Source organism: Camelus bactrianus, chromosome 22 (assembly GCF_048773025.1).
Source record: "Camelus bactrianus isolate YW-2024 breed Bactrian camel chromosome 22, ASM4877302v1, whole genome shotgun sequence".
NCBI lineage: Eukaryota > Metazoa > Chordata > Mammalia > Artiodactyla > Camelidae > Camelus > Camelus bactrianus.
Window position 1 is genome coordinate 18,750,749 of NC_133560.1, and position 27,818 is coordinate 18,778,566.

Here is a 27,818-nt window from a genome sequence, read left to right on the forward strand (position 1 = left end):
GCTGTGTACGTTTTCTGAGTAACAAGAGTGTAGGTAGGCTGAATCCTTAGGAAACCAGAGGTGGGGAAGGTCTCCAAGTTCATCAGACCAAGTCACTGATTTTGCAGACATGGGAACTGGAACATAAAGAGGAATGCAGGGATATGTCAAGGTCACTAGCGCTGGACGAGAATGGAAGTACTCTTCCCGCCCAGCAGCCTTCGTAGCTTGCATTTCCTTCTGTTACTGCATGCTGCTACCACGCTTGAATTACCGCTTCCCTGACACCCTCCAACGTCCATTCTAATGACAGTGGAGGGAGAACTTCTTGAGGAAAATTTCTATGTCTATTATTCTGAATGCTCTGGGCTTAGAATAGTAAGTATTTGGCTCCCAACAAATACAGATTATCAAAATGAAAGTCAACCCTTGCAGCAATCCTTTTCTTGATTATCATAGGCTGGATTCATTTATTTTTTTATTCATTAATTCCAAGTGTTTATTTAGTGCCTCCTCTGTTTCAGCGACTATAGTAAATCATAGGCATACAGAAGACAGACACGGACTTGCCCTCACAAAAATGTTAATCACAGCACTTACCACCCATTTTGGTAATTATAGTTTATGTGTTTGTCTTCACTTAGACTTTAGATTTTATAAATGCAAGGTATCTCCCTTGTCTATCATTGACGCTAGCGGCTTGGGACAATATCCAGTTAATAGTAGCGTTCAATTTTTAAAAAGTAAACACTGCTCATCTTTGTATCTTTTCCAACATAAATTGTGAGGAGGAAAAATTTTCAGGATTTTCCATGTTCTAGGATATTTTTCAGGACAATAACAGAAACTACTTCATACCATTTTAAGGATCTACTGCATAACACTTTGTTCAGTGTTCTATATGCTCCCATCTTTAATGCAAAATTATGTACTCCCCATTCTTAGAAGAGAACACCGTTTCTAATTGGATAAGTGACTTTCCCAAAGTCATAAGGCTTCTAAGACGCAGGACTAGGACTTGAGTCCACATTGCTTTCTCACTGCAAAGCCTGAGATCTTTCTACCATACCAGGGTGCATTTCTAAAGTAGGCCAAGCTGAGAAACAATCTTTTCCATTTTTCACGATAAGAAATAAAATATTTCAACTTCTAGGGTAGCCATGGATGCTATAAAGTAAGGAAAAGGCAGATCCTGTTAAGCAGCAATTATCCAATAGTCAGAGTAAGATATATTGACCTATGACTTGAATTTAGAATAATCAGATTAGAATGATCATGGTCCTAATTATAAAGTTTGAAATCTAAGGAAGAAATTTTTCTGAGAAGAAGAGGAATTCTGTCCTTATTGATCACTAAATTGCCTTTTTCTTTTTAGAAATTACAAATCATACTGAACAAACTAATTAAAAAATTTAAAGACAGCCATAAAATTCTTGACCCTTGCTAAGCTTTCAGTAACTGAACATAATTAAAAATACTGGGATCGAGAGGCTAAGCTTTCCTAATTGTTAGAATCCAAATTTTACTTATAATTATCTGGCCCTGTGATCACATTTCAGTTAGTCACAACGGGATACTCTCACAACTAAATGTATCTTATTTCTTGAAACAACTTCAAAAGTTTAAAATTTGGGGTCCAGCTGCTTGATAGTATCTAATCTAGTTCTGAGTGTTTCATTGGTAAAACAGTTACAACACCAAGAAGGATGGTGGTCCATCTACTTTTCTTCTGGTATGTGTATATATATACATATATATTTTTTAATTGATGTATAGTCAGTTTGCAATGTTGTGTCAATTTCTGGTGTACAGCATAATGCTTCAGTCATACATGAACATACACATGTTTGTTTTCATATTCTTTTTCACCATAGATTACTACAAGATATTGAACATTGTTCCCTGTGCTATACATTATGAACTTGTTGTTTATCTATTTTATGTGTAATAGTATCTGCAAATCTCGAACTCCTAATTTATCCCTTCCCATCCCCTTCCCCCAGTAACCATAAGATTGTTTACTATGTCTGCCAGTCTGTTTCTGTTTTGTAGATGAGTTCCTAGTGTCCTTATTTTTTTTTTTATTCCACATGTGACTGATATCATATGGTATTTTTCTTTCTCTTTCTGGCTTACTTCACTTAGAATGACAAGGTTGTCATTCCATCTACTTTTAATTCCAAAATAGAGTGATCAGTGTAGGTTTTAGTGGTGGAAGATCCCTGGCTAGAGTTACAAGTGAATTTGTAGGGGGAAAAAAGGCTTTTGGGCATCTTACATGTAACGATTGCTGCTAAAAATTTACCAAGTTTCATTGAATCATGACAATAAATGGGGCCTAGACGATGTTAATAGCTAACATTTATTAAAAGCTCTTTATGTGCCAGGAAGTGCGATAATAACCTACCTCTTCCTCTCCAAGGGTTCATGTAGCTAAATACAGCGCTACCCTGATCACAATAGAATAGAACCTTTATTTTGTAAACAAGCAGACAAGCAAAAACTCAGAGACCAGAAAGCATTAAATGGCAAATTCAAGGTCACAGGTCTACGGAGTTTCCACTAGTTCCCAGCCCAGCTGTGCCCCAGTTCAGTGCAGTTTTGACTCTCTCCACTTGTGTTATGGAAGGACTTAACTGAATTTGCACATTCTTACAAAAACTTTTCCAACTCCTTCTTCCATATCTAAAGTAACCAAACAGCACTTACCTGTGCTAGACTGGACAATTCCAGAGTCTACCGTTTGCCCAAGAAGGTCATACTGGTTTAGGCGCGACCCATCCTCTGCTACGACCACGGAGCGTGCTGGTTCTCGGGTCCACTCGTAAACGACTTCCGCCCTCGTGTAAGCGTCTAGAGGGAAAGAATGGAAAGAAGTCCATGTCTTTTGCCACTTTGCTCTCCCCAGTTAGTTGATGTGTTCTGTCAGCTTCATCCTTCCTGGCACCTGGTCCCGGGGGTCAGCCTAGGAAAGGGCAGCCCACGTCGCTTCATGTAGGAAAGCTACAACACATTTTCCTCACTCATTCAGTTATCTGTTCATGCATAACAAATGGTTATGAAGCAACTGCAAAGGACAGCGTGCCTTGCTGAAGACACAGGCGTGAAGATAACAAGCACCTGATCTTGTGGAACATGCATTTCAGCAGTGGGGACAGAAACAGAGGTGCTAACGCATCCGTAATCCCAGGGAGTGTTAAATGCAGTAAAGCTGTACACAGCAGGTATAGGGACGGAGAATGAAGGGGATGGGACCTAGTCTAGTTAGGGACTCAGAGAGGGTTACCGAGGAACTGCCATTTATACAGATGCATGACTGAAACCTACGAGCGAGCCAGTTAAGTCTTGGGGCAGAGTACGCTGATGGGTGAGCTAACAAGTTCCTTCCTCCGGAGCGGGTAAAAGCTTGATGTGTTTCAGGAAGAACAGGAAGACCCGTGGGGCCAGAATGAAGACTTGAAATGAGGTTAGAGGTGGTAGCTTGGGACCAGCATCTGTCAGGCCAGGGGAAGGTCATTGATAAATGTGATAACACCTGACATTTTTCTGAGCATCCATTTTTAACGGAAGTCTGATTTTACTTCCTTTTTTAACTTAATTATCCTTCTCATAGGAGGAGGTGAGCCACACAGCTCCCTTTACACTTCCCAGTCATTCTCACTTGTCACGTCACATTTTAACCTCGTTGTCCTCCTGACAGGAAGGTTTGGTCATAATCCTGATCTTTAACTCAGGAAGGTTGGAGGAGGAGATGTACAAAGTAAGAGAGGAGAAGAAGGTGAAAGAGAAGGAATTTGATAGCTTGTCTGATTTCCAGTCATGGAACACCCACTCCACTTAGCTTATAATCATGGTCCCATATTCTCCTCCTTTTCGCTGTAGAGAGACATTAAACATTCAAGGAATATCACATTAGGAAAAAAAAAAACTGTTTCCAGGGCTCTTGAGTAGAAGATATGACAGCGAAAGTGGGTTTTACTGTGAAAGCTTTACCCCCACCCCGACCAACTTCCCCATTAGGGACTGTGGGCACAGTGCCGAGGGCCTACACTGCTTTTAGGAGACACAAACATGTACAGCCAAAAGAAAAAAAAAATGAATATGATCCAACTTGGATTCTATTCACCTTTACATTAACATAGTCATAAAGTATAAAAATAGAAAATAAAAATTGAAATACATTTTTAATATATATTTTTGGAGGAACAGCCCACAAAGGCAAAAGTCCCTAGGGTTCATAAAAGTCATAATGTGTCCCTGCTTGACACAACCCCCCCCCCACCTCATAGTAACCTGGCTTGGGTATTTTGTCCAAATCTGTATTTGTCCTTGCTAAAATATTCTTGTGATGTCCAATAATGGTGGACTTTTTACACAAACACAAAGCTGCCTAAAATAAGATGTGAGCCTTGGCCCCTTATTCTCCAAACTAAATTCTTTTCAGCATGACCACTTGTGTCTGGGTGAGTGATGCGGAAAAATGTGGTCAGAATTCCCTAGATTTTTATGTGGGTGTCCAGTCTGCTATGGCATCATTTCTGAACCAACTTACAATCAGATACCTTTTTAAATAATTTTTTCAGAAGTTTGAGAGAATATACTGGGAATTAATTTAGTGGCTACTGCTTCTTTTAGAAACACTTAAGAGTGACAGTGGATAATTCTGGAGTTTATCTTCATTGCCTTTTTTTTTTTAAGATTGTGGTGGTCCTTATTGACTTTTTTTTTAACTCCACTCGTCTTTTATTAATTGATTTATTGTTTATTAGTTTATTTTCAGTTTTATTGAAGTATAATTGGCAAATACAATTGTAAGATATTTAAAGAATACAACGTGAGGGTTTATTATATGTATACGTTGTGAAGGGGTTTCTCCTGTTGAGTTAACACATCTCACTGACTTTAAAAGAAAAAAAGTGAAGCATTTCAGCATTGTATATGGTGGCATGATTGCATTTGTTAGGAAGATCTAAAAGTTTATTTTTTTAACAATCCCTCTGAAGAGGACAGAGCACATGTTTGAAAGATACCATATTGCTTCAAATTTGTAGGTACCTGTATTTGGTAAAATGTTTTTCTGGTCATGAAAACTCTTGTTTGTCGAATGGAAAGAACTTACCAAAGAGGACATATTGAGTTGGAGGTGACCTAGAATAAGTGAATGTCAACGTGGAAGGACTTTGGAGTCACATAGTCTATCTCGTCTTACAAATGGCACCCTAAGGCACAGGAACATTAAATGACTTGTCTCAGGGTGCATAGTAACTTAGGGGGAAAACTGAGATAAGGGCATAGAATGCCATTCATTCTACCCCACTGCTGTTAGCAAGGATTTCCTAGGCAAAAACTGAATGTCATATGCTCAAAAGCCAAGCAAGGATAATTGGTGGTCACGCAACCAATGATGAAGCCAGTTCTAGACCTTCCTTGTGTCATTTCACAACAAATTAAAGCTCTTGCTACTTCATTGCACTGTCATTAGCAGCAGTGCCAGGACCCTATCTTTTTTATACCTTGGCATGTGTTGCCAGTGGGCTGCTAATATAGCCGTAGAGGGAAAAGAAAAATGTGTTATCATCGACTTCTCATTTCATATAATTCAGTGTCTCATTTCTTGCAACTTCTTAGAAACTCCACTGTGTATGAAATCTACTAGAAAAAAGTCATTGTTGTGAAAGTGGAGATTACTCATTGTTTACGTCTCCCAGTAGAAATCTCTCAAAATGTGGAGTAAATTTACGTGATGAAAGTTGGTGTTTTAAACGCAGAAGACAGATACACCTCAAGTCTCAAAGCAGAGCTCCGCCATAGGTGATATATCTTATTATTTCTTGGTTTCAGTATCTGGAAAGTAGGTCCTATGAAAACTTGATTGATTTGACCCTACTCAGCATAAAGAAAAGAAGGTCAAAAAGTGTTTTCAACTACTTCATCAAAAATGTTAAGCTCAGATTTCAAATAAATCAGTAAATTACCTAAGAAAAATTTTTAAAATGAGACAACATAAACTTACTATCAGAAAAGCATCTGCGAATTAAGGCTGTCACTCCACTCTTATGGGACTTCGCTTTTCCATTTGCGTGAGGCAGATACACTAAATAGTTTTTTTAATTATTCATTGTTCAGAATTCATTTAAATTTCTACCTATCCCTCTCTTCTTGCTTCCAACATTGCTTGATAATCAGTCAGGGAACGATCATTTATTAAGTCCTCACCAGATCTAATACTTACCTAGATCTTACTGTCGGAATATAATCTGAATTAAACTCATATATGTGAATCATCCCATGCCACTGGCATATAATCTGAATCTCTTCTCCTAGAATCAAAGCTTTATTTTGTATATGTCTCAGAAAGCAGTTAGGAGCTGGCAGCTGCATTACATACGTTGTCTTCGAGTAATCTGGCCTTCTCGAGAGGGCTTTATCCCCAACAAGCAGAAAGTATGATAGAGCACTGACAGTCAGAACCTAGTGGCGAGTGGTCAGGAAAACACCTGCATTTCCAAGTTTGGTGCTTATCGACATCTGGATGAAGCTGCTTCAGACACTTGCTAAACATTTACTGCATAAGGTTTTACTAAATGATTGCAAAATCATTGTGCTTATCTCTTCCTTATTCTCATCTCTGATATTTGGGCAAGATGGCGGCTTTAAAAATGGGGTTGAAGCATTCGTAGCCCACTTTGGCCTCAGTTTCTTCATCTCTGAAATGCACTCGTTAGGCCAGGTCAGAGAGATGACTAGCCAATGAAGGAACCATGGCTGTTGCTTCTCATGGCCCTGGCAGGCCACAGGAGCGAGCCCTGGCACCCTCCGCCCCGGGCACGTGCCGTCTGAGTCTGTTCTGCCCTGTCAAGAGCTCTCTGTGGAAGTTTTAACTCCTCACAGTTCTTAAACCCTTGTTTCTGAGGCCATTTTTCCTGAGATTTAAACACTGAAGGGCGTTTAAAACCTGATCATTGTTGTCCTTATCCCTTTTATAAGTACTGATTGAGTGCCTGCGTTGTATTAGGCTCTGCGCTAGGAAATGCAGAACAAAATAGACTGTGCTCTCACAGAGTTTTCAGTCTCCAGGTGAGAACAATGTGAACCAATAAACAAAACTAATAATTACTTCTGTGATGAATGGTATAAAATAAATATGTACTGTGATCAAGAGGACCAATGGGACTATATGCAAATTTTGATAAGGTCTTCAGGGAAGGTCCCAGGAGATGATAGTTACGCTGAGATGTAGGAGATAAATAAAACCAGCCCTGCTAAGGACCAAGGAGATGAGTAACACAGGCAGAGGAAAGAGCATATGCAAAGGCTCTGAGATAGAAAAGAGCTTACTTATTTTTTTTTAAATTTCAGTTTTCTTATATGAGATGTTATTTGTTTTCTACTCACTATCCATCACCTCCTTCCTACAGTTCCTCCAATTTTCTTCTGGATGATAATGTGCCTGGTTAAATACACTTTTCCCAAGCTCCTTTGTAGTTAGCCTTGGCCATGTGACACAGCTTTGATTAATGAGATGTGGGAAGATGTCTGTTAGGATTTTAGGGAAAGATTTTACTTTTTTGATACAAGCGCTGCTCCTTCTTTGCCCACTAATCCTCTTCATCTTGAAGGCAGAGGCAATGGCTGGAGTCGCAGCAGCCATTTTGTCATCAGGAAGACCTTCTAAGGATGTCTTAAGACATCATCCTTGTTAAGATGCTGAACTAACCAGCAGTCAGCCAACAATCACTCACCTTCAATATCTGGTATGAAAATATAAACCCCTCTTTTCTTAAGCAAAGCTCACTGCTTAAAGCATTCCTGACTAATACACTAAACATATAATTAACTGTCCAAAGCAAGATATCTTTGAAGGCAAAAGGGGGCACTGTTAGTAGTTATACCATAATATTAGGCATGAATCCGTACTGTTTCAGACAGACCATGATGTGTGATATTCCTAACTATAAAGTTATTTTGTGGATTAGATGAGCTGATGCATATACGAGTATTTAATGCACTACCTGGTGTACAGATATCACATAATACATAATGTTATTGTTAAAAATAGAACTGGTAATCAGGAGAAAGTATAACAGTCCATGACATAGAACGTATATTAAGTTGGGAAAAGACTAGGCAGGAGGGAGTTACCAGCAAAGGCCTGTTTAGCTGACAGTTTTTGAAGGCGTTTATCCTTGGGTCTCAGGATAGAATAGATTTATAAATAGAGAAAGTTGTCTCTCCATGGCCAGTGCTGCTGGGAGCCCAAGGGCCCTTTGCTATATTCTTTGCTAGCTGTCTTCCTACACTACCACTATTTTCCTTCTGTGAATCATATCTCCACCAAAATAGTTGCTCAGATTGCCTGTCTAGTGAGAACTGAGAGCAGGTTAGGTTAGTCCAGAAGGTGACTCAGTCCCTACATGGAACTCCCCTGCAGGAAGCCAGGAATACATCACTCCTCCTCGCCTGATGCATGCAAACTAATCAAAAGAGGAAAAGTAGGGCAAGCCCAGAGAACCTAACTCTGCTGGTCACTGTCTTCTGCTCTCCCCTCACGTGGGCCTGCAAATATTCTAGTAGAAACCCTAAAAGTTATCAGAAAGGGAGTTTAGGGTTTTAACCATTAAAAGCGTTCATACAGACATGAATTTCATGGGATATCCAAACAGATTTAGGACTATTTTTAAGACTTTGACTCCGAAGAGCAAATTCTTTTTTGGCTTTGTCTTTAGGTGTAGGCTTCATTATTAAGGGACCCTCATTCTTGTCCTTTGCCACCTACCAATATTTCCATCAGGTACGCACGTTGAATTATTCTTAAGACCAACCAGATGTCCATAGTGATATAAAAGAAACACAATGATTTCCACTTATCGGAAAAAAGATATTATCTATGAGGTATCTGCATCCATACTCCATTTGATTTTCTATGACCACAGTTTCAACAAAAATAGAATTTTTCCACTAAATAGTTAAATCCATTCTTGCTAGTCCAGGAGGTAGAGAATCGCCCCTTACTGAAATAATTTTAAAAAGTGAAGTCAAAGATGATGGCTTCTGGAGAGCACTTGCAGCAAATCATTTTTTAAACTTTCTTGATGTTCTTTATCTGTCCTTCTAACATTTATAACTGACTGGAGGTCTCTTGCTTCAAGAGGCCTCTCATAAGAACACAAGAAAAGAATTTAACAAATTAAAATGGATTTACTCACAGCTTCCAAATTTCAGTGGGCAGGCATGGGCATCCATAGGGAAGTCTTCCAAATGCATTGGACATTCAGCTCTCACCGTCAGCCTTCTCAGTTAAGGGAAACGGGGGATACAAACAAAAGCCCCATGGATTAGATACTTTCTGATGAATATGATTGGGGTATATTATTAACTACAGCAACCATATCAGCACAGCCGGAGAGACAAGCACAGACAGCAGTGCTATACTGAGCTGTCAGTGGTCCCCAAAGAGCTATTTACAACAATGGCTGGATTCTAGCCACAGTTTTTGTTTGTTTTGAGAAAAAAGGTGGCACCTGATTTCATAGGATGAGCAGGCGTTGCTCGTGTTTCCCAAAACAAGCCTCATCAACGCATCCACCTACCACAGCAAATCCTCTGAGAATAAAACAGGATGTAAACAAATAAACACATGGAAAAATACTGATTCTTGGTCGAGAAGAAGACATGGGTCACAAGGAGGGGAGGAGAATGTCTCCATTCCCCAGTGAAGCTCTCCCTCCTTCCTTCCCTAAAGTAGCACCAAGTGCATACAACAGCAAAGGAAGAAGGGAACAAGGAACTGTCCTCAAGCTTTGAGAAACTGAAATTAATGTGGTCTCCTTGAGAGTTTGTATGTGAGTTCACTCTATTCCAATCATTTAGTTTTATTTACAAATCCACTGCCTAACTGAAGCCAAGATGCTGCAAAGCTTCTTTTTAGTCCCTATGTTCTGGGAATGTGAATACTGTTTATGTTTTAAGAAGGGTAGTTAAGAAAGGGATCACTGAAATACATCTGATCTCATTTGGTGGAACTGTGATGAGATCTATACCCAAATTCCTCATATAATTTTCAGAAAATGCATTTACCTATATTATTACATAACTCAAGAAATGTGGTGAAGTGGCTTTATGGCCATTAAAATCATGAAGTGCTTCTATTTATTAAAGCAAATAAGAAATGTGTACATTAATGATTAAACTCGCATCCTTTAAGTCAGATTATTAAGGAAAGTGATAACACATCAGCAAAGATGGTGAAAAACTGGGGCGAAGGGAGGTATAGGTTAGTTCCTGGTGAGGAATACCACATACACCAGGGACTGTTAATTGAGAAGCTTTTCAGTATATGCAATTCTCTCCCCCAGATAACTGCCAGCTGGCAGGAAAGAATACTAGATTTAGGCTCAAAAGTGTAGGATATTTTACAAGGGGAGAATATTTCAAACTTCAAGTATAAATAGATCTTGCTTGGATGATCTGGGAAGTTCTCAACACATCTGCCCACTGATCCTCTATTTTCTTTCTCTCTTTTTCTGGATTTTTCATGCTTTCAGTCCTTTTATACTTTTACTAGCTAAGTCCAACACCTATCTAAAGTCTCTCTTGAACATTTTTTTTTCTTTCTTTATCATATGGATACTTGGATTAAAACGCTAGAAATTCTGGCAGCTTTCTCCAAAAGCAAAATATCGCTCTATTCCTTCTCTAAACAGACTCTGCCATGTTCTAGGAGTTGCCTTCATTGCCTTTTCATACCAAAGAAATGATTGGATGGTCTGAGTTACCAAGTGGGGACCACATCTACAAAAACAACATCCTAACAAGTCATTTCGATATGAAATAATCTCTTCCCTTAAGAATGAGTCCTGGATAATTCTTAATTTCTCAAAAACTCGGAATATTTTTAAGCATCGTTGTTTTTTTTCCTCTAAAAATGTTGGAAGCTTTATTTGACTCATGTGTCTTTCATTCAACCATAAATGAATGATTGGTATCTAGAGCCCAGGCTTTCCAGTAATCTCAAAACAGGTGAAATGTTTATAAGGCAAAAACATCTGCGTAGCCTTCAATTTAAGCAAAATTAGGAATATTTATATCCTCAATCTAATCAACATCATTGTGAAGTCCTATACTTCAAAATATATATTTCCACATGAATTTATGTTTAAAATTTTGAACTTTTTCTATTTTTTTGTTTTTCCCCTTCTTTTTAAATAGAAATAGTTTCAGACATATCCCTTGGGATAGCTTCTAGAAATTTAATCTAGATCTTACTGGAAAGCAGGAATACATGAGGTTAATAATAGTAGGGAGAGAAAGTTCCTCTATTAAATTAGAGCATGTTGGAGATCTATATTGCATTACTTAGTATACTTTTTTTTTTCATTTTTGTCTAATCAATTTGCTTCACATTTAATCCTTGCATAATATTTCAGCCAGCTTACTTTTCATACTAGAGTAATTATTAACATTGAAAAACAAGGGCAATAAGGAAACCAGATGGTCTACAACAGCCCATCAGCTTGACGCGCCTTGACGGCACATGGGAGAGAAAGTTGAGAAAAATTCGCAAATGGCAGCAAAGCCGTCCTCACCTCATGGTGTACAGCAAGGTCCCGTCCTCTGTGATCCGCAGGAGCTTGTTGGGCATGGTCATGTTGTGGGCCACTGACTTCTTTCCGTTGTGAAAAAAGGTATCCGGCGTCCAGATTTTGCTTGCCATGAGGTTATTTAGCCGGAGTACTGTCATGGGTCCTTTAAATTTTAACCTTTCATCCTTCCAGCTTTGACGGAAAAATACATCTATTGTATATTCCTAGGCAATTTTGGAAAATGGCAGAGTTCACTGTGCTGTATTTTGCATTGCAAATGGCTTGCAAAGACAGTGCATGATTTTTGCAACTTTGGAAGCAAAATATGAGCTAGATGATGTTTCTAGAAGGACATTTGTGATGGCCTGCACCTCCTGGTGTCAGGTGAATCATTGGGTAGCATAATTACTTTTTAAAAAATAGCTAAAGTGCCTGGAATATTTTTTGGTCAGAAAAATTCTGCTGATTGTCCTCTCAGATGCTTGAAAGGACAAAGTACCCTATTCCCACCTCTCCTCCATCACATTAGCTCTTGAAGAGATAGACGGCATTGCAAATAAAAACAAAACTCATGTTACAGGTTATTACATCCAGGAAAACGTTTTAATTAGACAATTCTAGTTATAAAAATGAAGCATAACGTTTTGGGGGTCCCTCCCATGGTCTCCGAAAACCATACACTCAATCCTACGACATCCATGGTTCTAAAGTGGATGTGATAACCCACTTTTCTTTTTGGCTAAGGAAGCATCGTTATGTATGTAGACTTTCAATTCAACACAATGAAGAAGATTATGAAAATAAGAAAATCATTCACTGGTCATTTGGATCTTTTCCAAAGGGAAGAATGCATTGTATGTGGGTGTGTCTGAGTGTGTGTTTGTGAGTATATGTGTGTTAGAGACACATGAGGAATGTGTGAATCTCATCGTCATTCACAGCCAGGGCATCAATTTATCTGAATAAACACAGCATCCCTTATGGCAATACCCAGAGACAAACATCTGCAAATCTGAAAACACGCAGTGTGACTTACCAGCTCCTCAGACTGAAAGGGGTAATCATAGCCATCTTCCTTGCAGTATTTGCTACACTGACACCAAATTTGGAACTCAGTGGTTTGAAATAAAGATTACCGCATTCTCCATTAATCTTAGAATGCTCCAAACTGGAAGGAAGACTGACTCGAAAACATCATGCTACATTTTCTCAATCCCCTAAACCCAGATGCATCAAAAAGCTGCTGCTTTTTTAAAAATTTTGTACATATTGTCTTTAAGATGTGCAAAATAAATAATGTCTGTGTTTAGGCTTTTTTGTGCATATACTTTACTCCGTATCTCTTTCCCAGGGTTTGAGCGAGATTGGGTAAAGATTGAATGAAGGTTTTCATAGCCCAGGCTTGGCACTGCTGAGCTCCTACCAGTCAAGTAACTAACAATTATTATTGGCTCCTCTATAATGCACCAGGCAGAGTGGTAAATGCTGATGGAACAGAAACAGAAATGTGTAACATGATGCCAGTCTATCTTTGCAGGCAAGAGAAGTGACCTTGTTTGTTTTCTCTCTGTCTGGAAGTGTCCGATGAGAGGCATTGGGATACATGACATAGAAATGTACTCAGCAAGAAACGTTTGTTAGCTATCTGTTAAATTCGACTGAGGGAGAAACTGTTTAGACTTGCAGGCTATTGGAAAAACTTGTGGAGGAGTAGGATGGGCATAGAAGGGTATTTTCCACAAGGATTACATCAGGAAGTGGTCCAGAGTAGCCATGCTTGCCCAGGAAGCAGAGTGCACAGATTTGCTCTGGACGGTGCATGTCTCTTCTCTGGTCAACAGAAAAGCTTACGAGATATGATGATGATGATATTTCTATTACTCAGGGATCAGCTACATAAACTCTGTACTTCACCCAGCTGAACGATGTTAGCCTGGTCAGGAGAGGCAACGGTCATTTGTCAATCAAGGTTCCAAAGAAGTCTATGCTGACCATGTTCCCATGAACCTAAAACATTTGTTCACTTGTTTGCCTGCTCCAAGGAGATTTCTGAATATAAAATAAATGTTCAGTATAAAATAAACTTAAAATATATGTATCATCACGTCTTTGACAAGATATATCCCAAAGACAAAGATTCCCCAAAAAAATTATGACAAAGACTTGCCCAGGTCCTAAGGTTTACAAGTTTGTCATATTTATAGCTAGCTTTCTTTTTTTTTTTTTTACCTATGCTAATAACAGATGATGAAAACCCCGAATTCATTTAAGATACTCTCTCTCTGAATATTATCCTGGTCACACAAGCATGCATGTGTGCTCACACACACACACACACACAGAGCAAAATTAACTAGATAAGCTTCCATCTTCATGTTCCCCTCTGTTACAAGTGGAGATGCAAACGGAAATAAAAGCAATTGATAATGATCACCTCCTGCCTATTCAAGAGTGTAAATATTTGGCGTCCCACGTTCTGAGAATGGCCCCTGTGATGTTGCCATGGTAACAGCAGGCGGCTCCCAGTACCCACTTGTATAGCATCACCTCTGCCCCACAGTCGAAATTTATTAGACCAAGATGGGCCAGCGCCCCTGCCTCAGGAAGCTGGAACAAGAAGTCATCTTCTTGAGGCCATAGCGTCATGGTTACAGATGTAAATTCTAAATCTGCTAACTAGAACTGAATTGTTCCCTCTGCCGGATGAATGGTCGTAGGTCATGCTGTTACCTTCTCTAAACCCCCGGTTGACAATCTATAACGGGGGATCATAGCAATACTTGTTTCACTTGCCTGTTATGAGACGTGAGTTAACACAAGTGAACAGCTTACAAGACTGTCCTGTAAGTTCTCAGCAAACATTAAAAGGTTTTATTTGTCTCCCATTTTCTTTTTTTATCAACACAAATTTATATTTGATTTCCAGGTAGCTGGGAATGAAAACCAGTGCTATTGCTTTGGAAGGAAGGGTGGTAGGACAGGAAACCTGAGGAAAGTGAGGCGGTGCTCATAACAAAGCAAAACAAAAGCCGAAGGCAAGAGAGAAGAGTCTACAAAAATGTGTCTGAACAAAGTGTGTCTGCGCTTTGGCGAAGAATGTGCTCAGAGTTCAGTGTTCTAGCCCTCACCACTCGAGTGAAAAGTTGAAAAGTTACCCTGTTCAATAGAGTAGGTCCCTGGAGGACATGCACCTTATTCAGAAGACTGGGACAAAACATCCGCTATGTTTCTAAATAAATATTGTTCCCAAGTGTTCCTGCTTGTACCATTTATTACCATTTCTGTGTGCTTTGATTTAATACATTTTAAGCACGATGGAAAACAGGGTTCTGTGATTGTGCTGCATGGATATTTCTGTCCGAACCTAGTGCCCTGGGAGTGTGTGCTTTGATTGCCAATTAATGGTTTTTAAAATAAAGTTAAGGAGTTGTCCTAATTTTGTTTTCTATTCCAGATGAAGTCAGATGCCTCGGGAGCTGTAGGGTCTCTAAGGATGGACAGCCTGAGTTCAAGTTGCTACCTAGCTGGGCCACTTTCCTCCTCTGGAAAACGTGGGTAAGAATAATGCTTGGCTGAAATATTTGGCATGAGGTTTAGATGAAATATGGTATTAGCATGGTGCCTAACATACTGTAAGCATTCAATAGTGTTCAATGTTGTTATGGTTATTATTATTAATTAGGTATTTTATTAGTTCTCAGTTTAAGACCTGTATTTCCTGTCTTGAAAAATAGCTGTGTAGTTCTGCCTTTTGATTTTGATAGCCTCTAAATCATGCTGCTTATGAATAATTCTCCCATAATGTAGTTTAAAAGATCAATCTTCTCAAAGTGGTCAGGTACAATTTCCACTAGCCACCTAGCAAATCCATTGCAGACCTATGGCTAACTGGAACCTTTGACAGAACAATTCAAATATTGTCCTGTTCAAGAGTTTGAGGCAAAACCGAGTATCACTGGTTTGGACTCTGCCCTTTCTTCCTCCCTGATACTTGACCAAAGGCCATGTATGAAAAGTAATTCTTGATAACCTTAGGGTTAATGCGGATCCAAAAATGAAGTGTGTACCTTTTGTCTAAGACAAGAAAAAAAATCACTTGTTCCTGAGATCATATTTAATCTGAGCCAATAACTCAAAGGCATGCCAAATACATTTTAAAAGTTTGTGATTGCATATGGCTTTATATGGGTGCTGTCCCTTAACAACTTCAACTGAGCATCTATGCTCTATGAGGCATCGTGCTAGGTGCCGGAGATAGAGAATAGTCATTTATGATGATGATGATGATGATGATGATGATGATGATGATGATGATGATGATGATGGGTAATATTATGATCAGTGTGTGCTATTTGTAATGCTTCATCCCCTCTCTTGGTGTTTCCATCTATGAGAAGAGACCTTCACCAGTGTAAAACTTCTGAAAGCTCTCCGTTTCCTCACACTCTTCTATTTGGGGAGGGGAGGAAGGAGGAGTAATTTAATTTGACAGGTGAATTTGGAAGGAGAAATCTATTTTGCCTATCTCAGCTTCTTCCTCTTGTCTTTTCCATTTTGGATACTGGCAGTCCATTAGACTCACAAATTCTGCTGCGTTCCTCCATGCTAGAAGTTCTATATGGACGGTCTACACCCTAGCAGAGGGAGGCCAACACTGCCTGCTGACCGTGTGGGTTAATCTGGCTGATCTTGATGTGTACTCTCTGGAAACCCACTTGTCTGCAGATACAAGCCACCTTCTGTAACACTGCCATTATTAGTAATACAGATGATAGTCTCGTTTTCCACATACCTTACTCTGCTGTCTTTCTCAAAAGGTTCAGAACTCAAGTAGGAAAGAGAGTGTTACTGAGTCCCATAAGATCTTAATTTTTAAAAGATAATATAGACTCCTAAACCTTTCCCCAGATAAATACTAATTCAACATTAACTGTAAAAGAGCAATGCATTTGATACTGCGAGGGATGTGAAACTAGAGTGTATTTCTGGTTTTTTTGGCATCACTTTAGGAAGATAAGACAAATAACTTTAAAAGCAGTGCTATACAGGAGAGCAAAAGCTAAATTGTACTTTGCAGTCAGTAAATGTGATCAGAATGCAGAAAAGGGAAGTTAATCTGTTATGGGATTAATAAAAAAGAGTTTTCATCAAGCATTTGGGTCTGGATTTGGGCTTTTGTGGAAATACAAAATTTAGATGGGTGGAGGAGAGAAGAAATTTCCATGAAGGTTGCACGGCATGATAAGAGATTCAGAGGCAAAAGTAATAATAGCTACTAATTATTGAGCACAAGCGAGAGACCTTTATTTACATATCTCTTTTAAAATTCCTAACAGTCTTACAAGGATAGGTAAATATAATATATCCAGTTTAGAAACTGTACACCTTACGAACTTATCCGATTTGCCCAAGGTCCTGCTGCTGGCTGTCAGTGAGGAATCTGAATTCAGCCAGCCTGAATCCTACAGCCAGCCCCGCCAGCCCCCAGTGGTGCGCCTCACAGAAAGTAGTGTCAGTGCTGGGAATGCTGGGGATGGGTGGTAAAATCATGTATGGCTTGTATAGGCTGCAGGCAGAGGAGTTGAAATTTGACCTCAAGCTTAACTGGGATCTATTGAATGTCCTTAATTAGTAAAGTAGCATCAGAGAATAGTGTCATGGGAAGACTGAGTTCCACTATGAGAGAGCTGCAATAGGTCCTCAGAGAGCAATCAACTTAGCAAAAATTATCGTTATCACACAGTATTTCAATAAAGTGGTCCACAGACTGACCACAGTGACAGAACGAATGGCCAGAGGAGCAAGTCCACAATGATGGCTAACCTTTATATTTCTAGTTCTTACGTCGTAACAATGGCTGACATTTGTTGAGTGCTTATTTTATGTCAAGAATTTTTAAGGACTTTTCATGTATTCATTCATTTCATACTTGTGACAACCCCATGAGGTATTACTATTACTCCCATTTTACACATGAAGAAACTGAGGCAGAGACAGATTAAGTAACTTCCCCAAGGATACACCCTAATAAATGATGAACCCAGGCCTTCTGGTTCTGAAATCTGTATTCTTACTATTGTTCTGCAGTGTCTCCCATGCACTCCACTGACTCTAATCTGTAGAGCTGGTGCATTTCATAATCTGTCTCAGATGCAAAGTATCTTATCCTAAGCCAGCATTTCCCAACGTTTGACTCACAGAGTACCAGTTCTACAGAATATCAACGGGTTGCACTCGAAGAAAAGGGTTCTGGACAAATATGATTGGAAAACACAAGATTAAATGCAGTTTAATTGTTTACCTTACATCATGACTTATCAGAGCTCTTACCCTGCTAAGCTGGGTGAACTGTGAATGTCCACCCTTTGGGAAATGCTGACCTAAGTTGATATTTTCTATAACTGATTCTGAATCATCTGAGCTACAATGAAATCAGAAGACTTTTATGTTAAGATGGTGTCAACAAAAAGACATTTCAAAAATAGTATTTAATCAATATGTCTTCAAAGTATTCCTAATGCTGTGTCATCATGGCCTCCTTATGATTTTTTGCTTATACGGAAGCTTGGCTGTTACGAGCTCAGAAATATTATATAATATCTGCAGAAATCTACTGATTTACCAACTCCCATCAGATAGAAGAGAAATTCATGTAAATTCATTTGGGAAAAGAGAGAACAGATATGTATTCATTTCATTCTCACTCTTAGAATTTAATGATTGCCTTTTGCAGTGAAGCTGAGCCTTTCCCACAGGTGTCATTTCATTCTCTGACTAATTCTGGTCAAGTATGCACTCAGCTTTTATACACGTTTCTCCTTTTTAGCCAAAAATAATTCAGAAATTGCATTGTTTACAGCTATGCCATAACAGGGCTGGCTATCCAGAAACCTACCATTCTTCAATCAATATGTCCTCCTAGCTAAAACACAACGTAATTCACACCATTTGGCTCACAGAATACAAGCCCAGGCAAGGAATAATTTCAGGGGTGAAAAAAAAGAAGGGTGCAGTGTTTGATAACCATAAATAGGCTTGATCTGGAAAGTAAATGGGCATTTTCTATTACGTAAACATTATATACATTGTTTATTACATGCTGTGCACATAGTAAGACCCCCAAATATAGCCAAGCTATTGCAAGTTGCTTCCTAAATGCCTTGTCTATATTTCTTCTTTTGAAAGTTAAATATAGAAACTATCCCCAAGAAACCCCAAAACGCAATGTCACTTACCATATCATGGTCTGAAACGGGTCCGAAGCTGGTGACGAAGATGTCAGTCTTCACTTCAGTTACACGCTCTGATGAAGCAGGAAATTGGGACAGTGAATGTCTATCAACAGCCTTTATTAGATCTCACCACCACATACACCCAAATGGGAAATTTATTGGCTTTGATTAGCTATTTCTAAAACTGGTCCACTGTGTAGTACTGATAATTTACGGCTTACACATGAAATTTCACACTTAATATTTTTCAATGGAGAATGGAGCCTAAATATGCCACTTTGGGAGACAGAGATTTTTATGGAGGGGTCAGATGACGCTTAATGAATTCTTCAAGAATGGCTACACTTTCCTGATGATACCAAGCCATTTCATTTCCTAATAAAAATATGTTAGCATATGGGTTTGGTTTAAGCTTAAATATTCTTCCACAGCTCGCTTGATCCTCTAGGTACTTAGGCTACTCTTGGGAAGTATATAGTGTATTGTAGCAAGCTTTATTAACTCTTTAAGGACTCTAGGGTATGTTTCATAAATGATTGCTTTCTGGCACTAAATCATAACTGAATTATCCAAATTACTCCCTGGAAAAAAGTCTGACAGCCTATGTAAGTTTCTTCAATTTTGAGGATGAGAAGAACACGTTATGGCATAGCACAAGTTTATTTAATAGATTTCATTTTCAACTTCAATGTGATTTTATTTTATTGGTCTCTGAGGCAGGCATATCAACCAATAAAACGCCTATATTGTAGTTGGGTGACATTTTCTGGGAAATATAGTCACTCACTGAAGGAAGAAAGAAAGAAAGTGTTGCTCATATAAAAAGAAACACTTCTTTGAGAGGTGAGAATGAATAAGATGACCTTGTAATTTTCAACTTTGGCTCTGAGAAATAACAATCTGGTAACTTAAGCAATGCATTTCGTTTATCAGGACATTTGTATCTTTGGTGTGTGACATTAAAAATGTGCTCCAATACATGCAATAATAAATTCTTTTGAGATCAAAAAATTTATCCCTTAGTAATTCACTTGTAAACAGTTAATACTTTGAGTATAAATCTGTCTCAAGGAAGTCATGTTGCACACATAATGCGCACCTTGAATGACACATGTTGAGGTGGCCACAATCCCCTCAATAATCAATCCAATATTTTTAGGCTTTTTTTTCCCCCTCAACAATTTCATTGGCTCCAAATGCTTAAATGAGCCCCCCGACGTAATAATTATGTAGGGTTTACTGTTCTAAAATACAGTACATGATTTGAGACAAAATAGAGGTGTGTTTTTAGAAATCATTTCCAACCTCAGCTTTCATGTTCTGAAGCAACTGTGTCCCTTAGGAAGAACAGCTGTCAGCAGTAAGTCTCAGCTGTATTAACTGCTTGCCTCTCATACTGGTCCCCCCTTTACCCTCTTTCCAGCAGTCATTTCCCCAAAATAAACATCTCCCTCTGTTACACATTTTCCATATTTTTTTTACTAGACTGATTCTTTCCTTTGTTTAAATATCTGTCATTTCTTAAGACTCCATCTTAAGACTCCATAAAGTTCATACTTTATTAGAATGTCAGGATTGACTTTCAATTAAAAACAACAATAAACAGAAAATATTCACAATAAAATACTCCAGCTACTCACACAAACTAGAATTTATCTCATTCATTGAGCTCATTTTCTCTTTCAAGGTTTCCCTTTCTAGATTAAGAAAAGAAGTCATCAGTTGGCTTTTCTTTGAAATAATAACATAGCCCCTTACTTTCATGAAAAAATATAAAAAGAGCAGTTAATAAAGAATTGGGCATATTTTCATCCGAAATTCCTTGTGTATCAAGTATGCCCCTTGTTGAAAAATCATTGTATTTCTTATTATTTACAGATTAATTTTGTGCTATTAAAAGCTCCTTCAATTGTGTGATCAAGGGGAATTAATACCCATATTTTCTTTCTGCATAATTCTTAAAATAGTCAGACCCTCCTGTTATTTTTTTTCCCAATTATATGACTCAATCTCATTTTGTTTCCAGGGTTGAATTTTGGTTCTTTCTAGATAACAAACTGTAAGATTTACGATGAATATCTTATGGACTGAATGACATTTATGGAATTAAAATGATGTCCTTTTTTTTTTCATTGGTGCTTGTACGGCAGGGACCTATCATTAAGCACATGCTCCTTTGAGGAATCCATACGAATCCCTGTCTGCGTGCTTGCAAGTGCTTGGTGACGTGGGGCGGTTCTCTTGGACTCCTTTATCACTATGATCTATTTCCTAAGTGTGGGGAGGGCATAATTATTGCACTTCATGGCACCTCCCCAAGAGAGCTGGCTTAACAGACATCGGCTTCCAGTTGTTTTAGGGGCCACCAATCTGTTTTGTCTAGCATAATAAAATGCTCTCAAGAAGCGAGCTATCCACTTGCCAAATATAGGGTCTTATTTCCCTCTGCTGTTTTTAGATTGTTGGTAAATGACTATGCTATTCTGGGAAACTTTGTCATATCTTCCCCCTCACCTCCAATACGAAATCCCCATTGGAGGGGAAGATATATATATATCATTTATAATTTAAGGAACATTAAATCATTGGGATTTAAATGCTATGTTCTAATACTAGATTTTCCTGACTTAGCATTAGGCTCTAAAGTGTTATTAGAAATACCTAGAAAGCACTCAAGGCCTTTCTATGGATCACATGAGGAAAAGTCAAGGTATTTTTATCCTTCAAAAATATTCTATTTTAAGAGCAAACCAGATGAGTCAGGAACTTCTAATGACATTCAGCTAGGAAGATGACACACCTAGCCACGGTTAAACATGAATGGACCTCTTATATAATGAGAAAATTGTCTGCAAATGGAAATCAATTAAAATAACTCAGTTGGAAGAAATGTTCATAGGGCAGACTAAGCAAATTTTTTTCAATCAAATATTTTTGTCACAATAATCCTTCTCTGTCCAATATAAAAAAAGAATCAGCAGATTCTTTGAAATTAGTATAACTGTATACACATGTTCAAATTTTCAAGGGCTCAACATGGAATAGAGATATAAAATGGTATTGTTATGATGATATTTATTATTACAGTGTTTAGGAATATCTTAAGATAGTACATCAATGTAACTGAAGTTTTTGATGATAAATTAAAATCAGTCTTTAAACAAGCACACTCTTCAAAGATAGGTATTAACATATATGCTGTTTATACAGCATAGATGAGCACACACATATATGTACACACAAGCACACACACATATGTGTACATATATACATACATACTATATTATGTACTCCTAACAGATCTAACAGCTAGGCAGCAATAGATCTGTTTTTTACTGGGGATTTCCTACCATGTTGATACCCTGCTGATAAGTATTGAAGTAACAGATGTTTCCAAGTGATAATTCAAAAAGATGATTAGTGCTCGAGGCAGAAAATGAGAAAAGCGGTGTAGTATAGTAAGTAGTAAGCACATTGGATTAAGAGTCAAAACACTTGGGTTTTAACTCTGATTTTCTTGGAGAACAGGTTGCATGATTTCAGGGATCATCTTTTAATCTAAAAGTCTGTTTTGCCACTTTTTCGGTGAAGAAATGATACCTTCACAGTCAACTCCATTGCACTGGAGTGAGGGTCACATAAGACTGTGACACCAAAAACACTTTGAGATATATTTGCTGGGTACGTTAATTCAGTCAATGAATGTTTACTGAGCATTTTCTATGTGTCAGCCAGGCACTGATCTAGGTAATTGTAACAGGTGAACAAAACATGGGTGAACAAAAGTGCAATCATTACTGTTCTTCTATAGCGTACCCCATAGTTTTAGGTAAATAGGATAGATAGATAGGTAGGTAAATAAAAATAGGTACAAACACATATGCACAAATCATACTAATTAATATCAGATCATTATAAATGTTCTGAAAGAGTGTCTTTTGAAGAGATGACATTTGAACTGCGACCTGAAAGAGGAAAAAAATTTGGTGACCCAGGGAAAGACATCTCAAGGAGAGGGAAGAATAATGAAAGATCTGAGTTGAGAATAAATGTGTTATGTTTAAGAAACAAAAAGTCCAGTATATCTGGAGCCTTGTGATGCCCATCATCATGGTACAAGATGACACTCCAGAAGCCAAAGGGGCCACACCTAACAAGCATCTTTTCTTAGAGAAGCGGTTGACCTTTATTCTACTGCAGTAAGAAGCCTGGGTAATGAAGTAAAATAATGCTACTTGTGGTTTAAGAAGATAGCTGTTGCTCTGTGAAGAGTGGGTTGTAAGAGTGACTGTAATTAAAAAAAACAAAGGAAGAAGAAATCAATAGTAAAGAATTGCAGGTAATATTTTATTAGGAATGCCTAAAAGCACAACTTATTTAATATGGCGTTGGCCATATTTTCACTGGAAATGCTGTCTTACTGAGGAACTCAGGGTAATATTCACTAGGCTCAATTCCGTGGACTCATAACTTAGGAAGGAGGTTTATTGCCTCCTCTAAGCTACTTTGCTTCTATTAATTCACAGAGGCAGTTGCTATAGGGGGACTACATGGGCTAACATTAGTCATCGTAAGAAAGTATTTCTTAAAACTCCCCTTTGAAATGGCCTTGTTTGGAAATTGAAAACATCCCGGGCTCCCTACATAACCATCAATTATACTCCTGGATTGGACAATGTTTCAGCTTCCTGCCAGTCTGCCGGGAGTAACATTTTTGCTCCTTGCCCTTCATTTCTATTCCCTTAATTTTTTTTTAGAATAATTGGCACTTGTCTCCTACTCAATAATGTAGAGCAACTTAGTTTTGGCTATGTTCAGCCACTAAATCTCCATATGGGGTAGAAACTCACATTTCAAGGTGTCTAACCTGACCCTTTTGTGCTTTCAGATACCAAGAACTCAAATGATGCAAGCATCTCCTAGGAAAAAAGGTAAAAGTTTATGACAGCAGACATTTGTCTCATCTCCACTGAGAATTTCCCTCCTCCCCTCCTTATATTATGGTACTTTCTATTGGGAGAGGGATTTTAGAGAAGAATGCGATTGTTGTGTTGGAGGAATGGGTTTCTTTTGGCTTATGTATATGTTTATCAAACCTGTATAACCTCGGGGAGGGTATAGCTCAGTGGTAGAGTGCATGTAGCATGTATGAGGTCCTGGGTTCAATCCCCAGTACCTCTATCCTAAACAAACAAACAAACCAACAAACCTAATTACCCGCCCCCCAAAGAAATTTTTTTTAAAAACTGTATAACCTGCAATCACTTGAGGCATCATCTTTCTATTCCCATTATGGCATTTTAGTTATTTAAGAAGAATAATTCAATAATCTTGGAAGGATATGGCATCCTCTCAGGACTTCAAGTTTTTCAAAACAGCAGAGTCCATGACTATTAACAATGAGATTCTTATCTCAGAAACACTACAACACTTTCCAGTATTTTTTTTTCAAATAAAGAATTTAGATTAAAGCTGCAAAAAAAATCATCTGCAGAAAAATATATATTTTTTTAATATTCCACATTGGTTCTAGAATCAAGATAGGAAATGGAAATTAAACAAAAAGGTCAAAAGTAACTACACACACACACACACACACACACATACACAAAACTGCAACATTTACTAATAATTTGACCTTTATAACTTGAGCATGGTCTCAGTGGATACATTTTATCTTAGGAAATCCCTGGCACTGATCAGGGAGATGATTTATACACAACAGGAAAAGATGGGGGCAGAAAGTTTCTAAACATGCTAGAACATTCCTCTGGGCATCTCGGCTGGATTCATTAGACAAGCTGGCTTCCTGAGCTGACTGGATTTCTCAGCCAGCAAAGGTTAAAAGGTGTTCTCTGTTGATTTTAACAGTTCCTCTTGGGGTTTTGGTAACCGCTTTTTCTCTAAAATTCAGCTGAATTATGGAATGTCTAAGTATTTCAGCGGAAATAGATTGCATTATGCCAAAGTCTGAACATCTGTTCCATACCTTGTATTAAAAACACTGGATAAAACTGTAGCAAATTCGAAAAGAAGAATTCCAGAGTAGAATTTCATAAACTAATATGAAAAGCCATTATCTGGTAAGTGAAATAAAGCAACAATCACAATAACAATAACAAATATTGGATAAGTCTAAGCTTTTAAATTGTTTTTGGGTTTTGTCAGTAATTTAGAGTCTTTTCATTTTATTGAAAGTTAACTTGTCCTCTAAAGTTTGGAAATTCTGGCTTTTTAATAAGAACATGAAAATGTGTGTTTTAAGTTAGCTGAACATGAATAAAATGATTGCCTCTGATCTCAACATCACACAGGATGTAAGAACATAATAATAAAAGATCACATGAATATCAGATATAGTCTTGAGGTAGAACAAAGTCTAGTCTCCTAAAGTTTATCAAGTTGCACAACATTTCACAAAAGTTAATCTGTTTCTTTCCCAGAACACACCTATTATTCCACCTTTATTTATTTTGACATTAAAAAAAAACCAAAAAAACCCCTCAAGATGCCAAGCCAGTTCCGCAAGGAGCCAGTACCAATGTGCCAGTAGCTCGCATATCCAACCCAGTCTCCTTGCGTAGTTGGAGATGCTCTTATCTTAAAGCTGAGATCTCTTGCAACAGTTGGGCTAAAGGAAGTCTAAAAGGTCTCATACAGGCATTAAACAAATCCAAAATTGGGAAAATTAAGAATTAAGGCATAGGTTGTTAAATATTATCTTAGTGCTAAAACACCTTGAGAGAAAAATCCTGGCTGCATTCCAGTTACAAATATTCATCTAACTGATAGCTTCAGTGAAGTAGAAGCTAAAACAAACAAAACTCCCCCAAATTCTGTGACACTTACAGGAAAAAGAAGAAAATCTTAACTAAATATCTGTTAAGGGCACAACAGGAATAAATAAAGCCCATTCGCTACCTACATTCCTATCCGCTTATTCATTTCTCCTCTCATCCATCTGGGCTTGTCACGTGATGGGTACACACGTGTACTCTTTCAGAGGAAAGAGAGGTGTGGCCTGTGTATATGGTGGGGCAGAAGGGAAGGGAGAGATGTCGCTGGAAGGGCATCACTTCTACTTAAAAACCTGAAAACTTTGTTCAGAATGAGGTTTTGGATCTATGTTTATGGATCGCTCTTACCGCCCTGCTCCCCGCCTCGCAGAGTGCAGGGGAAACCAATATGACGGTGGCTGAAACTTTACCCAGATAGGTGCCATTCAGGGAGAGCCTCTTTGAATTTTGGAGGAAGCTGGAGAAAATCCAGGCTTCTTTACTTTGTTAAAATCACAGTCAGTAAGGAGAAACCTTGAGGAAATGGATTTTCTCAGCAAGCGTTCTGCTTGGTCTTGATTTAAAATGAAAACAGGAATCTTGATTAATCAGGGAACACCTGAGCCTCCCCATCCTCGTAACTCACATCCCTTTCCTTTACCACTGTCTCTACGTTGGTCTCCTTCGCCTTCTCGCTTTTTTTCTTTATGCTTTCTCCTTGTTTTCAAGGCCCTCTTTTGTTCTCCTGTCTTCTCTCACCTTTTCTTTCTTATTTTGCCCTTTTTCCCCCTGGATTTTATGTCCTCCTCTCCCTCAACCACTTTGTTGTTCTATAGTGACCACGCTTTAAGCAAGAACCTTTCAAAAACATTTTCGGCCCCTGGTTGCCAGAAAGAACCAGCCCTCTACACCTCGTCCTCAAAAAAAGGAGATATTAAATGAGAATGAATGCGGCACTCGCTGACAATGATGCTGTGTATTTTCTGGCTACTATCTCAACTCAAGTCTATTTAAAGGTTTCTTCATTAGCTTTGTACTTAAAATATGCACTAGCCAACATGTTTTTCTCTTTATATCCCTGAGTCGAGTATATTCTTAGAATTCCACTCATTCTGTCCTTTTTAACTTTCATCTCAATTAAAAGAAGTCCCTTCCAGGCTATTTCTCTGTATGTTACCCTCTTCTTTCCACTTTCTCAGGATTGCTCTTGAACTTGAAAAGGTAGCCTTTTTGAATAGTGTTATAATATCTATAAAAGGATTTCTATCATCTGGATGAACCATGTTATATATTCTGTCTCTTAGTTATTAGATCCAGGGTGTGTATCCCCCAAGAGTAATGCTGTACCTTTGGACACAGTAACTGTTTCTCAAAAACAGATCATGATGAATTTGCACACATGAGAGCTTCTTACATTAGTTTCAAGTCTCAGCTTATCACATTTCTATATTTTCTGAGGACATCCAGAACAAAATTTCCCTGCCTTCTGCACAATGTTATTTTTATAAAAACCAGACTTTTATTATAATAAAGGAGAGAGTGGGCTCCTTTCTCTTGCAAGAGATTATCCCAGCTGCAATCACAAATCTACTAAGAAGAAGTTTTTACCCCCTTACAAGCTAATGATAATTTTTCAAGTATTTCCTCTATGCAGTTTTTACATCTGAAAGCAAATGGATTATGTTTAAAAAAAAATCCAGCTTTATGATGGAGAGCTATTAGAATGCATGTCATACTGGAACTTCACTTACCAGCAATCTATGGTAAAGAAATGAAATTAAATAATTCTGCAGAAATATATGTATATTAATAAATATATATAATTAAATATATAATATATGCACACCTATGTATTAGATAATTTCAACTTACAGCATCCAGAAATCATGATGTTAACATTTTTGTCTAATTCTGTAGCAGATTCTGTTTTATAAAACATTTTAAAACCGTGTTTAATATATTAAGTTTCTAAAGAGAGATAAGCATTCCCAAAATGAACTTGAACGTGTTAATGACTCTGGAGATATTTGTAATAAACACATGTCGTTATATCCCTTAATACTGAAAAAGCACTGCAAGAAACATCAAAAATTAAGTTAGCTCGTATTAAAGCTTTTTCATAAATCTCAAGTCCATCAGACTTAATTGCAGTGTGTTCCAGGATGATATATAAAAGAGACATAGAGGAAAATATTTGAGCTACTTTTTAATTTGTTTTAATGTCTATCATAACCTCAAAATTACTGTTG

The 27,818-nt window shown here is 38.0% G+C and overlaps 1 protein-coding gene across 1 annotated transcript in view; it reads right to left on the minus strand.

The window, feature by feature from the left end:
- The window catches only part of GABRA1 (gamma-aminobutyric acid type A receptor subunit alpha1), a 56,620-nt gene that overhangs the window by 20,191 nt on the left and 8,611 nt on the right, over positions 1-27,818 (minus strand). Inside the window, exons 4-7 of the mRNA XM_010972226.3 lie at positions 18,797-18,864; positions 11,565-11,785; positions 9,186-9,268; positions 2,689-2,832 (exon numbers count right to left, since the gene is read on the minus strand). Coding sequence (XP_010970528.2) covers positions 2,689-2,832; positions 9,186-9,268; positions 11,565-11,785; positions 18,797-18,864 — 516 coding nt within the window. The remainder of the gene's footprint in view (positions 1-2,688; positions 2,833-9,185; positions 9,269-11,564; positions 11,786-18,796; positions 18,865-27,818) is intronic.